This window comes from Daktulosphaira vitifoliae, unplaced genomic scaffold, assembly GCF_025091365.1.
Source record: "Daktulosphaira vitifoliae isolate Bord-2020 unplaced genomic scaffold, ASM2509136v1 Scaffold_2, whole genome shotgun sequence".
Lineage (NCBI taxonomy): Eukaryota > Metazoa > Arthropoda > Insecta > Hemiptera > Phylloxeridae > Daktulosphaira > Daktulosphaira vitifoliae.
Genome location: NW_026099573.1, coordinates 37,117,841 through 37,133,401, shown reverse-complemented (window position 1 = coordinate 37,133,401; position 15,561 = coordinate 37,117,841). Strand labels below are relative to the sequence as shown.

The 15,561-nt window shown below is 28.4% G+C and overlaps 1 protein-coding gene across 2 annotated transcripts; it reads left to right on the top strand.

The window, feature by feature from the left end:
• Nucleotides 1–981: 981 nt before the first annotated feature.
• On the top strand, nucleotides 982–14,908 carry LOC126898766 (uncharacterized). 2 transcript variants are annotated; one of them, XM_050673086.1, is made up of 4 exons: nucleotides 982–1,253; nucleotides 1,310–1,414; nucleotides 1,477–1,693; nucleotides 14,811–14,908. In XM_050673086.1, the coding sequence occupies exons 1-3, from the start codon at nucleotides 1,194–1,196 to the stop codon at nucleotides 1,690–1,692; spliced, it is 381 nt and encodes a 126-aa protein (XP_050529043.1). In that variant the 5' UTR covers nucleotides 982–1,193; the 3' UTR covers nucleotide 1,693; nucleotides 14,811–14,908. The 2 variants fall into 2 exon arrangements, with proteins under 2 accessions (XP_050529043.1, XP_050529042.1); XM_050673085.1 differs by lacking the exon at nucleotides 14,811–14,908 and adding an exon at nucleotides 1,828–1,939 and having other exon boundaries at nucleotides 983–1,253.
• The last annotated feature ends 653 nt before the right edge of the window (nucleotides 14,909–15,561 follow it).

Below are 15,561 nucleotides of genomic sequence, written 5' to 3'. Positions count from 1 at the left end.
TTGTGTTCACAGATAGTCTCATATTATATTTTTTATATTATTGTTATAAAAAATGTAAATCATTATTATAATAATTCTAAATTGTAGAAAATATAGCCCTTAAAATTATAAAGTTTTTGTTTTCCTTGTGAATTTCTCCACAAAGTTTCACATTTATAAATATTTTGGATTAAACCTTAAAAAAAAAGAAAATTAAATTTTAAATTAATCAAAAATTATATTCAATATAATGAAACATTATAGATGTCATATGATTATCATTAAGATTGGGGCTGATGGCTTAATACCCTAGAAATATGAAATTCATCAGATTATCAATAGTGTGCTTTTAAAATTAAATACTCAAAAGAATGATAAATTATCAAAATAGTACTTAGGATAGCTACATTTTAAACACTAAAATAAAATGAACGTTTAAAAGTTATAATATTATTTTTAAGAATCAAAAATATAGAAAAAAAATATAAAATTAATATTTTTTATTAAAACTATTAGATTAATAAAATGAAACGTTTGCTTTAAAAAATAATTACTAAAAAAACAAAAAAATTGCAAAAAAAAAAAAATACTAATGACATGTTTTTAAATTTGTTTCAATTACAAAATGTATTTATACAGTATTACTATATGATTAAAAATCACTGCCGCATATCAATCAATTTTAATCTAAATAAATGCCTCAAAAATATTATGCTAGATCTTAATAAAAAAGTTTTCTCTACTAATATTACTTTAAATTTAATTATGATAGTAATATGTGTTAAAAAATTAAAGACAGTTTTAATGCAATGATATTTTAATATATAAAGAAAAATAATATTTTTATTTTCATACTGTTTTCATTCAGTGCGTAATTCTTATTGCAATTGTCTGACTGTATCACATCGTATTTTATTGACTAATTTTTGTGGTATATTTTCGTACGGAAAAATGTTCAAAAACACCGTAACTTTGACTTACGGTCGTATTTTACCTTTGTATCTGTTAAAAATATTTATCGAGTTACATCTAAATTTAGAGACGCTAACAAACGTAGACAAATATTTTTGACACAGATTCCGATGAATTTATCAGTATAAAAGACGAACTGGCGATCGTTAGAATCAAATCGTGTTCACTTCGATCCATTGGAAGTCAGCAGTAAATTCAAACAGACTTAAACTATCAAAAAGAGTATTCGACACTTGAATAAAATGGCTCACTTTAAAAGCGCAGTTGTATTGTGTTCAGTGTACTTCATTGCCGGTGCTTTGGTAAGTGATTCTTTTTGTCGACAATACAGATGTAATAAAACTACTTATATTTACAGTCTATTACTAACGATGAAATAAAAAAATTGTTATCGTTCATTGGGAAATTAGTGGAAAATAATTATGATCTTTCAGATAATGCTTTGAGTGATTTTTCGCCGGAGGTACCTAGTAAAAGCAAAATTTGCGTAACAATTTACTATTTAATATTTTTTTTGTCGTGCAGGCCAAGAATATTATAAATGTGATTACATCACATGACCAACAAAAAAACCTTACATTTAGCAATGATGATTTTAATAAGATTTGTGATGAATTGAAAGAACAGTATCCACTTATAATGCAAATGAGAAAACCATTGAAGGATATTTTAAAGACAAAACCTGAATCTCTCGTTGGATATCCACCATTTACTATTGTGGAAAAAAGGCGACAATTCTAAAGTAATAATTATAATGTTTTACTGTTTTACATGTTAAATTATATTGAAAACTGATAGTTATTGTTGAGTGATTTTACTTATTGGTTTTACGTGCATAACTGTTCTATTATTTATGTATGTTTTTTTTCATTTCAGGCGATTTTTGATGATCTTCTATTTGTTTCACTTTTTATTAATTTAAGTAATATTTTTGTTTCATTTTGTCGCACCTATTGTAATTTATATAAATTTGAGTTTTTTTTTTAAATACTATAGTATTATTATTTGGCCAGAGGTGCATTTTTTTACACCGATTTTTAATCTGATGCAACCACATTATGGCAGAGGTAGTCAGTAAAAGGGTAGAGCGTTTGCCTCTGTTAAAGGTCTCGTATGGTCATACATCCGAAAACTAACAGCAAACAGCGTAGCTGAACTTCATATAAACTCACTTCACACATACAGGGTGATTTTTTTATCATAACCCACTCAATTACTTGCAGAATAATAATAATTAAAAAATTTTTTTTTTCATTATCTTTAGTTACACATTATTCTTGAATTTTTAACTATGTAATACCTTTTAAGTTCATCCCTTATGCCTTGGAAGGGGGTCAACTTTTTTTTTTAAATGGTAAAACATATTTTTAATTTAATAAAATGCTTGAGTTTTTAATTTAATAGTAAATGGCATTTTAATTTTTAATATAACTTAATTCGTTTATTAGATATAATCATTTAAAGTTTCAAATTTTTGAATTAATATATAGGTGTTATACACAAGGGGTTACAAATATAAGTAGCTAATTGGTTTTTTATAACATCGATATTAGCAAGTACACAGCATTGTTATTATCAATTGTAGTAAGGCACATTATTATGAGTTTATAAATACACTAACTGACAATACAGAAAGTATATCTATTGATAGTCATAATTGATAATAAACAATCCGTGACTGAGACAGCAATGTCATAAAAATCCTATTAGCTACCTGTATTTACAAACCCATGTGTATTATACATGTATATTCACTCAAAATTTTGAAACTTTAAATGTTTATATCTAATAAGCTAATAAAGTTATATTAATAATTCAAATGCTATTTACTATTAAATTAAAAACTCAAACATTTTATTAAATTAAAAATATGTGTTACCATTTAAAAAGACAAAGTTGACACCCTTACAAGGCATAAGGGATTAACATAAAAAGTATTACATTGTTAAAAATTCAAGGATAATGTGTAACTAAAGATAATAAAAAAAAAAATGTTTAAATTGATTATTATTCTGCAAGTAATTGAGTGGGTTATGATAAAAAAATCACCCTGTACTTCCATGAGCAACACTGTTCTTTTATTTGTATGGCTTTAAATTTGATTAGTTCTGGTCTAAAATAGTCACATTCGCAATGTGAAATAAATCCCAGGAGAAAATATTTTTTCTCATGGGTTTTTTCACTTTTTAATCACTCACGTAATACTTTAGTGAGTATTCAGCTAATATTTAGACACAAAATGTACAAGTTTTATAGATACAAATAAAAGGGCAGAATTACTTATGTAAGTACGTGTGAAGTGAGTTTATTAATTAAAGAAACAAATCACTCGGCCACAACGTCTATATCACTACTGTAAACTTTTTTATTTTTCTACTATCTCACATTTACACTTATTATGAACGTAAAGACATAACGAAACAACTACTCAGTTTATTCTCAAGTAAGCAATTATCACTTACTTTTACTTAAGTGCTTATCATTTTAAAACTATGGGTTATAAATACTTAATAACAACCAATTATTTAAAATGGCTGATAATTAAGTAATAAGTTAAATTAAGACAATTTATGAGTATTTACTGCTTAAAACTATTCCGCGTATCATTTATGTCTCCCTCGACATTCCACACCATCCTCTCATTTATGGTCTTTAAAAACTCTTTTTCATTTTCCCTTTCAATTTCCACCACCGGATCCTCGACATCCCTTATGTGTTCTATTGTAACTCAAAAAAAAGAAATTTTATTAAAAAGATTTAATTAATATGACTTAATCATAATTAAACTGTGTTCTATTATTCCCACTATTATAAGTTATATAATATTTTTCCCGTTTTCTAAAATAAATATTAACCACGGCAAGATGATACGATACAGCGACATCCAGGATTTTTTCTCTAGACTCATTCTATTCATTAAAACCATTCCCTCCATGTACTCTTTCATATCCTGTCCTCTCATTACCTACATGTCCATTCATATCTCCACCCATCACTGCATCCTCATTACCAGGTATTCCTTGCATCACCTCATCCATCTCTTTCCAAATCACATACAGGTGTAATATTATATTATTGCATATAATATTAACATATAATATGATGTTATCATTTGTACGTGTATGTCACATATTATGATTATACAAGATCACCAAAACAGGGTTCTCTTATTTAAGATACAAAATAACCCTTTAATTTTACTATAAAATCTCCCTCTTGTAGAAATTATTAAGTAACGCCCACACGCAGGGACCCCATTTTAATTAACCAATTAAAATACTAAGCCTCAGCTTCCAGGTTTAATTTAATTTAATTTGTTAAATAATTAATAATATTTTATTTTTCTTGTTGTGGAAATAAATATCAAATAATATTTTAAACATTACATCTTTTTAAAATTATTTTATTTTAATAATAAAACCAACCTAACTTTAGATTTTAATTATAAAAAAATATTGTGAGCTTTTCTTATTGGGTAGCTAGTTTCGTTACTAATGTCTTTGTTTTAATGAACATCGCGCCGGCAGACAGCGTAAAGAAACTTACAAATATATTTTTAGTGTTTAATTTTTGTCTTGGTGATTATTGTGCCGCATCCTTTCAAGGTGCTTTATTTGAGCACCGGGACACATTGGGCCACCACAATTCCGCCTTGATAAATTTTTTACATAAATATAGATATTTCTGAATCTTGTTTTGGCCAGGCCAGAGGAAAATTTAAGAAATATTGGTATCGATCTCTCAATAAAAATATACTCTCTAAAAAAATACTTATTCAACAGACGTAAAAAAAAATCAATATGTAAAAAAAATTAAAATTGTATTTATAATAAAATACAGAGTGTTTAGAATCAATCACAAGTGAGACCAGTTGTGGACTTTATGTAATTAAATTATATTATTTAAAGTCTTGAATCGTTTTCATAAGTAATTACATAGACTATACGACGTATAGTGTAAATCGTGTACGTAGTGCGTTCAACGCGGAAATCAACACTGGATTACTTGAAATATTACTGTACTGCATAGGACGTAAGGTAAGTACAATTTAACCTATGCTTTCGAACTTCCAACAATCTATTGCGTGATAAATCATTAATAATTAATGAGAAGATTAATTTAAATAAAACTGAAGACAATTGAATCTACAAAAAAAAAACTTATAAATAATTTACTGAGTACTACCAAATTGTTTTTATATTTAACCTATACTTTCTCTACTTAAATAATTACCACTTTTTCTCTTTTCTTTTTATTTTCGGTTTATTACACAGGACGCGAAAAATGTCATCGAGATTGATTCCGCAATGGAGCCGTTTGATTTTATCGGAATTAATAAGTACGGAAATGTGCACAAAGGACCCACGCACGCGGTTGGAGTAGTGGACGGCCACACAACACTCACCGCCGGCACCACTACTTTTACCGCGAACATCGCAAATGTGGCGATTAATTTTACGGCCACGATCTTGAATAATCTGCACCGTGGCGTACTCTCAGGGCACGATTTTCTGACCGATCAGGAAGTTCCTTGTGATTGTGTTGCACGCACAATTCATCTAGGCGCAATACTGCGGCGTGATGGAAAGCAATCGGCTGCCGCATTCACCACAGTATAGACCTGCCAATATTAGATATAACGGGCGACCCACATAGGCGCCAACTATTAACAAAGATAGCGAAAAACCACGCTGCGGTTTTTAATGACACGGCGGGACGCACGTCATAAAGAAAATAATCTCCAAGTCAGTCATTTAATTATTGAGTTACTAGTAAATATCATTTTAAGACCAAAAACATTTCAAACAAAATACGATGATATAGTGAACTGATTAAACTGTCTAAAATAATCATTATTAGCACTTAAATCATTATTGTTTTTATTTTGTGATGTCAATATCTACCAAGGCCGTAGTTGGAACAAATTTTCGGGGGGGGGGAGTGTTTTAACCAAATTATATGTTTTTAAATAATTAAAAAAAAAATACTAATACATAACATAAACAAAAAAAATTGTCTATTAAGTTAGGTTATACTACAAGATATTATACTTTATTTTATGACCTACCTTTGTCATTATTACCTTTTGAAATATACTACAGTTAAAATACAAAATTATAATACAATACAATACAACATTTTATGAGTCATTTTCAGTTTAAATTTTAAAATAATACATGTTTATAGCACCTACATGTTGAATTTTATAGCATTAAACTAGTATTAGTTGAAATAAACCATAAAAAATGGAATAAAATAAAAAAAAATAGCTTTTCTTTAAAAAAAAAAAAATTTTGCTTTACTAAATTTGTTAATTTTTAATTTTACATATCTCTTTGTTTTTATTTTAAATTTAATTATCTGATTATTCATAGTATTTGTTCTGTACCACAAGTTACTTTTCTTTAAATCAACTTAAGTTTTATAATATTCAATCAACACATGACCATTTTCGAATTTAATCATAAACTAGATCGATAAATATTTATCTTATCTTGTGTTGTATTAGTCTAAAATCTATAATTGTAGAGGTCTACCTATAACCATGATATGTTCATACTACACGTCATATAATCAATATAATTACTTACGATTCAAATTTTAAATAATATGATTTAATTACACGAAATCTATGGCTGATTTTACTTGTAAAGGATTCTAAACATTCTTATATTTTTATTATAAATATAATTATAACATGTGTCCTTATTCGATTTTTTTTACCTTTGTTGAACAAGTATATTTTTTGAGACGGTATATTTTACTGAGAGATCGACACCGATATTTCTTAAATCTACATGTGGCCCGGCCAAAACAACATTCAGAATATTTATACCTATGTAAAAATTTTATCAAAGCACTATTGTAGTGACCCAATCTGTCCCAGTGTCGACGCCTTGAAAGGATGCAGCACAATAATCACCAAGACAAAAATTCAATTTTTCGCGTTGTCTTCCGGCGCGATGTTCGCTAAAACAAGGACATTAGCGACGAGACAATAAGAAAAGTTCACAATACATTTTTACTATTAAATACAAATTTAAAGATTGGATTGGATTTATTATTAAAATAAAATACTTTTAAAAAAATTTTATGTTTCAAATATAATTTGACATAAATAATAAAACATTAATATTTAATGAATAAATTAACTTAAATTAAAAGATTCGCAAAACAAAATTCATTTTAAAATTTCTAAGTGTTATTTAATTTTTTTTTAAATGAAATCAAAGCTGAGGCTTTCTATTCTAATTGGTTAATTATAATGAAGAAACTGCGTGTAGGCGTTACTTAAAAATCTGTACAATAAGTAGACTTTATCCATAATTAACTGTTTTTTTGTATTTTAAATAAGGGAACTCTGTTTTAGTGATTTTGTACATTCTAATATGTACATATTCATGCACAAACTATAACTGAATATAATAATTAATAATATAATATTACAAAGTATGGTGCTTGTCTAAATTATTACTACTGAAAATTTTATTTTGATACAACAATTATTGAAATAGTTATAGCGGTTGGGTTGGGTTGTTTTATATCCACCAAAAATTACACGATTATTAACTTTAGATGCCAATTACTAATAAAAGTCGTCGGAACTTCTTTCTTCTTTTAATTGTATAGAATATAAAAGAACTTTAAATTTCATTTAGCTTTGTATGATCTAAATGATCGTTTGTTATGCAAATAAAAATACAAAACATGCTTATTTTACCACAAATTCTATGCTTTAATGCCTAATAATTTCTAAATATCGGATTATTATTTTTTCATCTTAAAGTACATTGAATTAAAGCTAATAATTAAATGTAGGTTTAGTGAAAGTATGTTTTTTGGAACATAATCATTAAACTCGAGCTAGAATTAGCTAAACAGTTGAATAAAAAACATTAACAAAATGTTTGGATAGTAATAAGTTAATTTATATAATACTATAACGTTTTGAAAGTAATAATAAAAGTTACAAAAATTAAAATGAACTGTTTCTAATTAAGCAACGGTGAAATTATTTTAATACTCATTTTTTGTATAATTTCACTTTAATTATGTGAAGAATGTTGTGATAATAACACAGGACAAAAGCCATTTTCTTGTTTATAATTTTCAGAAGGAATTTCAACGATTATTTCGAATCTGACTTCAGATTTTATTATCACATGTTGTTATTAAGATAATTATTTGTAATAATTATCTTAATATTAATTATTTATAATTCATTTTAATTAAAATAAAAACCCAGCACATTGGTGTCGCGGAAAAATGGGGACGTGGCATAGTTGGCTAGTATAGATGATATCTGACAACGAATAAAATAACCATCACAAAAAACGCTTTGATTCAAATCTGTAGATAGTGTTTACTTTTTAGAAGGGATTATAAAGTTATTCCAAAAGCAGTATCATATCCTATTTCTTTATTTATATCTTAATTACAAATTTTATGACTTTAAGTATAATACATATATAAATACTTTTTAAAGTAATTAAATTTAGTATTGTAATTTTTACTGAGAAATTTAAAAAAGTTATAAAGGTCTTATATACAGGATAATTCTTTTAGTAATAACTACTCGATTTCTCTTAAAATAACAATTATATTAAGAAAATATTTTTGTAATTCTAGTTTCATATATGTCTGAATTTATTAACTATTAAATATTTTTATGATTCATCCCTTATACCTTATAGCGGTGCCAACTTTATTTTTTAATGGTTACTTACATATTTAACTAGCTAATAAAATGAAAAATGATCTAATTAAGAAAATAACGTGTCAAAATTAATTTTTAACAAAGTAATTTAGAAGTTATTCACATTTTTAAATATTGAGTGGATGAAGAGCGCAGCAGAGTAGTACGTATTGTTAAAAAACATAACCCACCTCTCGCCACCACTCTATATTTTAAAATAGTTATACCTTTCGTAATAATGGATCAAAAACTGTTATCAACCACTTATTTTCTTATCGATTTCGAGTGGAATGGAGTACGTGTCGGATCCGGGTCCCTAAGCACAAAAGACCGCACTGCTACAGGTGCTTCGAGAGTGGACACGTGCAGACGGCCTGTAGCGGTCCCAACCGGACCGACGCGTGTTTAACATGCAAGGCAGCGGACCACCAGGCAAAGGACTGCGTTAGAAAGGTGGTAGGGCCGGAGAAGTCCACCAAGGGTATCTACTGTCCTTTTCTTGTTATTGTGAATTATATGCCAACCCACAGCAAAACCCTACCCCCACATATGTGTGGTTTGACCTGGGCAACGGATCCCACTCCGAGATCCGTCTAATGGGGGAGGCCATGTCGTGTTGTGACTCAGTTCATGATTAATTTCGGGCTGAGTCTGCCCATGGTGGTGTGAGATCTAAGGCGTCTTGAAGCAATACCTCACAGTAGTTTCAGAGCGTCCAACATTATGTCGACCGTGTAGAAAAAAATGGCATTTCCCGAGTTTAAATACCTACAACTGCAACAATGTATTTTATTTTTAAAGATTTATTATAACTTCTTTTTCTTGTATTGCGTTTACATTAGACTACTATCGTAGCAAATAAAATCATTATTTAATGCATATGCCATCGATCAACTTAAATTGTTCATTCAGTTATACAGCTATCTATATTAATGTAATGAGTTAGGGGTGGGGTTGCTTTATAAGCCTTGAACAATTTTATATTGGTTTTTTACTTTTGTTGCGCCACTATAAATAACTAATCAGATTTTCAAAATAAAAAATTTATAAATAGGATATTGGCATTGTATTTTAAATTTTTTATTTAATAAAGTACAAGTGGTCCACGATGTATTGACAAATCTAATAACTTTTTATTAAAATTATATTTTGCGTTATTTCTACAGTTTTGGAATATTTAAATATATATTTTTTATTATTTGTTTAATAATAAAAATACATGTTTTTCAATTTTTTCAAATTTACAAAATACACATTTTTTTAACCAATTTCTTACAAACATTTTGATGGATCGATAACAACTTTAGGATAAGTACTTTTTGAATTACAAGCATTTTATGTATAGAGTAAATATGTAGCGTAGACGCACAGTGGTCCAGAATAAAAAGGTTATTCTGTAATATAAAATTAATATTGCCTTATATACTTAATCAACGAGTTGGGTTGGTGCTAGTAAGACATTACCCTAGCATCTTCATTTGTCGATTTTAGACTTATGCATTCCAAATGAAGTCGGTATTATGTAATTTTTTATGTACAATTTTGTAAAAACAAAAGTTTTTTTGTACAGCCTCAACTTTTATTTACTACATAATTGTAAGTTAGAGATCAAATAGACTGAACTATTTTCCTGAACAAAGTGTATAACAAGAGAAAGAAGAAATATTCAACTAAGTAACAGATTTAATGGTCAAATGACTGCTGGTATTATTAATTTTAATTAATTAAACTGACTAGATGACTAAATTCGTAGTGAAATGTACACCCTTCCATAATACGGTCCAATGTGCAAAGTATGAACAAATAATAATTAAAACATATGTGTGCAAAAGTATACATTGTAAATACAATTTATTTTACATATATTAGTAATCAAGTAAATTTTATTAAATATGGTGTTTTCTATACATGAATCAAGTAATGTTTGGAATCTCTCGTTCCATTAATCGTATCAACAACTATAGAAATTAAATACTTAACAATCATGATATATTGTTAGTTACTGTTCAATACTTACAAGGATTGCAAAAACATTGGATCTATTATAAAGTACACTGATCTAGTCAAACAAAAGTTGATATGTAAGCATCTAACGGGAGTCCAACGTCAGCTACTAAATTAATAATAATAGTCCATTTTTTTCATAAATGTCATTAAAAAACATTCAAATTGTTTATAAGGTTTATTAGTTGAGTTTGAAGTTATTTACTAAGCATTTACCTATCGAACGTGTCCCGTCAATGTTTGATGTTACAGTGGCTAATGCTTTTGCATTTCCTTTTAAAGAACTATGTGTTCCAAGTTCAGCTGATAATGATGTAGTAATCATAGCATATGGTCTATTTAATAAAACAACTGCAATGAGCAATAATGATATATTTATGAACAAATTTATTGATAGTAAAAAATTAAAAGTGTAGAGCTAAAAATGTTAAATTCAATGTTAGAGCAAAAATTACAACAAGAACACATCATTCCGCAACCATCTTGTCTATAACTAAAAATTACCTTTACTCAAAGTAATAATACAAAATTGGTTGTCAAACAGCCAAAACTTCATTTAGATCATTCTTCATTTAATAGTAAAAAAATAATAATAGGTACCCATTTAACTTTTAAAAGTTACCCCTAAAATATACTCTTGGGAATGATTTTTTTTTACAATACACTTGTAAAAAAAAAAACGGGAGGTATCATTCTTAACATCAAATTGTATAAATTAGTATTTGAATATACTGAAAAATCGAGGTTAGACACATTGGAATTTTTTCCCAACAATGGCAATTTATTTCATATGAAATATTTCATGTGTTGATTGCATTTTTCTAGTCTAGCGCTCACTCGTATCTCTCTCAATATCAGCCGCCCACCTATCAATATGATGACAATCGGTTGTCATTGGGCATTTCCCTGCCATTGACACCGTGACAAGGCAGCCACCAACTGTGTATTACTGATGATGCGTTACGACGTTCACCTTAATTGGTTTGTATACTGTTTGTATACTGTTTTTTTATGTTTTTCCTGTTAAAATACTGTAAAGGTGCCATAATAAACGGTCGATCGCCCTTTGTTAATTTAATGTAACAAACAGTGGTATCACATTATTCTAGTGTCAATTTCTTTTTTGTGTGTACGTGTTGCTCTCCTACTGATACGTGTTAACTGTCTCCCCGAGATAGAATCTCAACCGGCCGAAAGAAGAAGTTAAGGAATGAGGCTTTGAGACGATTCAGTTTATTTCTAATTATATTAGATTTTAGCTTTTAACTTGAAACGGTGAAGTTTCCCTTACCATTTTTTATTGTTTATATGGTTATTTGAACGAAGTCCACTGGTGACAGCAGTAAGTATTTAACTGGGTTATTCGCAGTGCGCCCTAGCGGATTAGAGTTAGCCTCGACATTGGGAAAATATTTATAAAAATAAAGTTGGAGTACTGATTATCTGATGCAATCCGCTGTAAACATTGTCGTTGTAAGGTGTTGGTTACAGTATTATTATAAAGACCTTATCGATATCGACAAAAGTGAAGTGAGTAGTTTCAGTTCACTGATACATAAAAATAGTATTTTTTCACCTGACCTTGTCAAAGCGGCCGATCCGTTTTATTATTGTCCACCCGGTGCCTTATTATAAACGACGGCCTCGTATTATCTTACAACTGATACTTTTCTACAATAACAATAATTGTTTTCTATAGCGGTAGAAAGTTTGATCGTACGCGAAGATACTGTTTATCTCCGTTAATAACACAACGATATTTGTTTATCATAGACTGTAAATAAACATAATATTTACGGTAAATATATCGGGGAAAACATAAGAACAAATTAACTGCGCTGAACCACGTCGCGAATGCGCCTCTAGACAGCTCCTATGCTACGCGACGATACCCAATACGCTAATCACGAGGAAAATCTAAGTGGCGAGGGAAGAAATCCAACTACCCAAATTTTACCTCCCCGTACGCCACTCGATAACGGTTTGCGAGCCCTAAATGGGAGTTCTTGGCAACTATACGGATCTTACGGTTGAAGGAGAAGAGATCGACGCGAACACGAGTCACCAGCTGCCCGTCGTAGCGCCTTTACCGGAGGAACATCCGTGCTAGCGGACAACTGGGCGCGCCGCAAGTTGAGGACGTACACGTTGCCCGCTCAACAGCGCACGCGGTAGAGCAATTCGGAGCGATCATTCGTGACCTGTCCCATAACGCGCGGATTAAGGCACGTATGTCTGAATTAGAAGGTCGCTGTCTCGTATGTCAATGGAACAGCGATAGATTTCCAACATGTTCGAGCGTAAACCGTTAAACGGGTTTACCCGTTAACCGAGTTTATTACTCATAAACAACGTTTGGTGGGGCGACTACGTTGCGGTTTACCGGAACAACAACTTGTGCGACAGTTAACGGGGCTTTTACGGGACGATTACTGCGCCATAATACGGCCAATGCATCCACGTACGGCATTCGATAGTACAATAAAATAACAGATTGGAACTATTAACTGCATCAGCACAGCACAGTAGTGCAGTAGTTACTGGATAGCGTAGAACAGTATCGATCATAGTAGTGGAGTTGACTAGTCAATTAGCTGTTCAGTACAACACAGAGAAAAATTAATGAAAACAATTTGGATTGCCCTATTATCGTAACTCAAAACTTATAAATTGAAAAAATAAGGAAAGGTTTTACACTTGTTTACTTAATTAAATTATAAAAGATTAATGTAAGAAAATATTAAGGACGTTTGATAAAAGTGAGAGTTACTATTATGCGGAGTGTGATTCGAGGGTCATAAAATAATGTAATTACTATTATTATTTTGAAATATTACCTGATAATTTTCCCTTTTTCTTAGATTAACTAAGTAAACTTAAGTAAGTTATGTAAGTCAAGTTACAGTTTGTTACTTCTCTTTTTGTTGTTTACCCAACTCGATCGCTGGCGTTTTTGTCATGACACGGAGCAAAAAATGCCATTTTGCATCAAAACTTAAGTCGTCAATATAACATAGATTAATACACTTTTTTTTTTTTTGTATTGTCTCGAAGCGTTTTCACTAAAATAATAAATTTTTTTATAAACTGAACAGTTAATTTTATGTCTTGTGTAAGGTGATTTTGAAATGTATGAACAGAAACGTTATTATGTTCCATGTGGTCTCTAATTATACATATATATCGACACTTAATTATATTGTCTATTTTATAATAAAAACAAAGGGTTGGGTTGTTTATTAACTCAGTGTAAGTTTTGAAGTATCAAATTATCAACAAAGATTCCCTCAGAAAAATTAAATGTTGCTGATGCTGATATTTCTGAATTTGTAAGGGTATCAAGGTCTGATATTATATGATATTGAATACTGGAAGGCAAATAACTTATTAATTGATTTTACGAAAGAATTTAATATGAACTATAGTGACCAATTCTTTTTAACTCAAAATATTCTCAGTTCAATACTCTTTTCGTATTATGTAATAGTTCATGGTTGCCAGAAAAATTTTAGTGCTTTTAAATATGAAATTACTTGGGACTATTAAAAAAATTAATTTCTCATTCATGTTTACCATTACAAAAAGCTGCTAATTGAATTTTAGAAAAATAAATATTATGTATAATCATCATGATAGCATTGATTTTGTAGAAAACTATAAATTAAGTAATGGATATGATGTAAATTTATGTAATTTTATAAAAATCAGGAATTTACTTTTTATCAAACCTTTATTTTGACAAATATTAATTATATTATTTATTCTCGAGTTTTCAAAAATAATTATATATTGTTAATTACTAATGAATATGCCCTAGTGAAACATATATAATATATATAAATGTAAAAATGGAATCATTTTTTAATAATCGTATATGTTTGATATGGTCACAAATATTTTTGGCATTTCATTAGAATCTTTAATAATTAGTTCATTCATTTTTTGTTTCATCTCAGTCTAACATTAAGCATACTAGTGCTGAAGAACTAAAATTTGAATGTTTTTTTGTTACTTTATCATTCGATAAAGCAATTTTAATGTCCTTGAGTTACAATGAGCTGTAATAATATAATTACATTCATTTGTTTTTTAATACTATAATTATAGAATATTTAAAATTATTTTAAATTTACATTTTAGTATTATTCTATTTTAACAGCTTGATGGCAATACTGTTTTATTAAGGAAAGACAAAGTTTATACAAGTTATATTAAGTATTTTTGTATTAAATTTTTATTTTAATATATTAATTTATTATTATAATATGTACTTTTAATATTTGAATATTTCATTATATGTTATAAAATTATTATTGCTATTTGATTTTATAAGTTTTGTGTTATATTCAATTTTANTAAAATTATTATTGCTATTTGATTTTATAAGTTTTGTGTTATATTCAATTTTATTAAACCAACCCTATATAAATTATTTTGTCTCTCATTATTTAGATGTTTTTAAATGAAAATCTCATAGAATTTAACTTAATCCAACAATGTATGTTATAAAGTTATTAATATCCAACATGTTATAGATGATATAAGTCACACGCATTATAAAAGTCATAATATGTATTCTCATAAATATAGCAAAAAGATTAAGGTTTTATAGCTATCGTAATGTAACATCATATAGATAACTTGAAAAAATAGTAATCTCATAAACATCTTAATAATATGATAGGCTCTGAATAATAACATCGCATTTCCTCATTAAACACAAATGGGATGTCGACCAAAAGAAATAAAATTATTATTTAGATAAAATGTAGAAGATTTAAAACATTTCACAAGGTTTTAATTACTTCTAAAAAATAAAAATGTTAGGTGATTTACCTTAAATAAATTTGAAATATTAAAAAAAAAAATTTAATAGAAAATTAAATATTAAAAAAATAAAGATATCGTAG

Coding starts and splice junctions, on each gene's coding strand:
- LOC126898766 (XM_050673086.1), top strand. CDS start 1,194: ATGGCTCACTTTAAAAGCGCAGTTGTATTGTGTTCAGTGTACTTCATT. Junction 1,254..1,309: donor ACTTCATTGCCGGTGCTTTG/GTAAGTGATTCT, acceptor TTATATTTACAG/TCTATTACTAACGATGAAAT. Junction 1,415..1,476: donor TGAGTGATTTTTCGCCGGAG/GTACCTAGTAAA, acceptor TTTGTCGTGCAG/GCCAAGAATATTATAAATGT.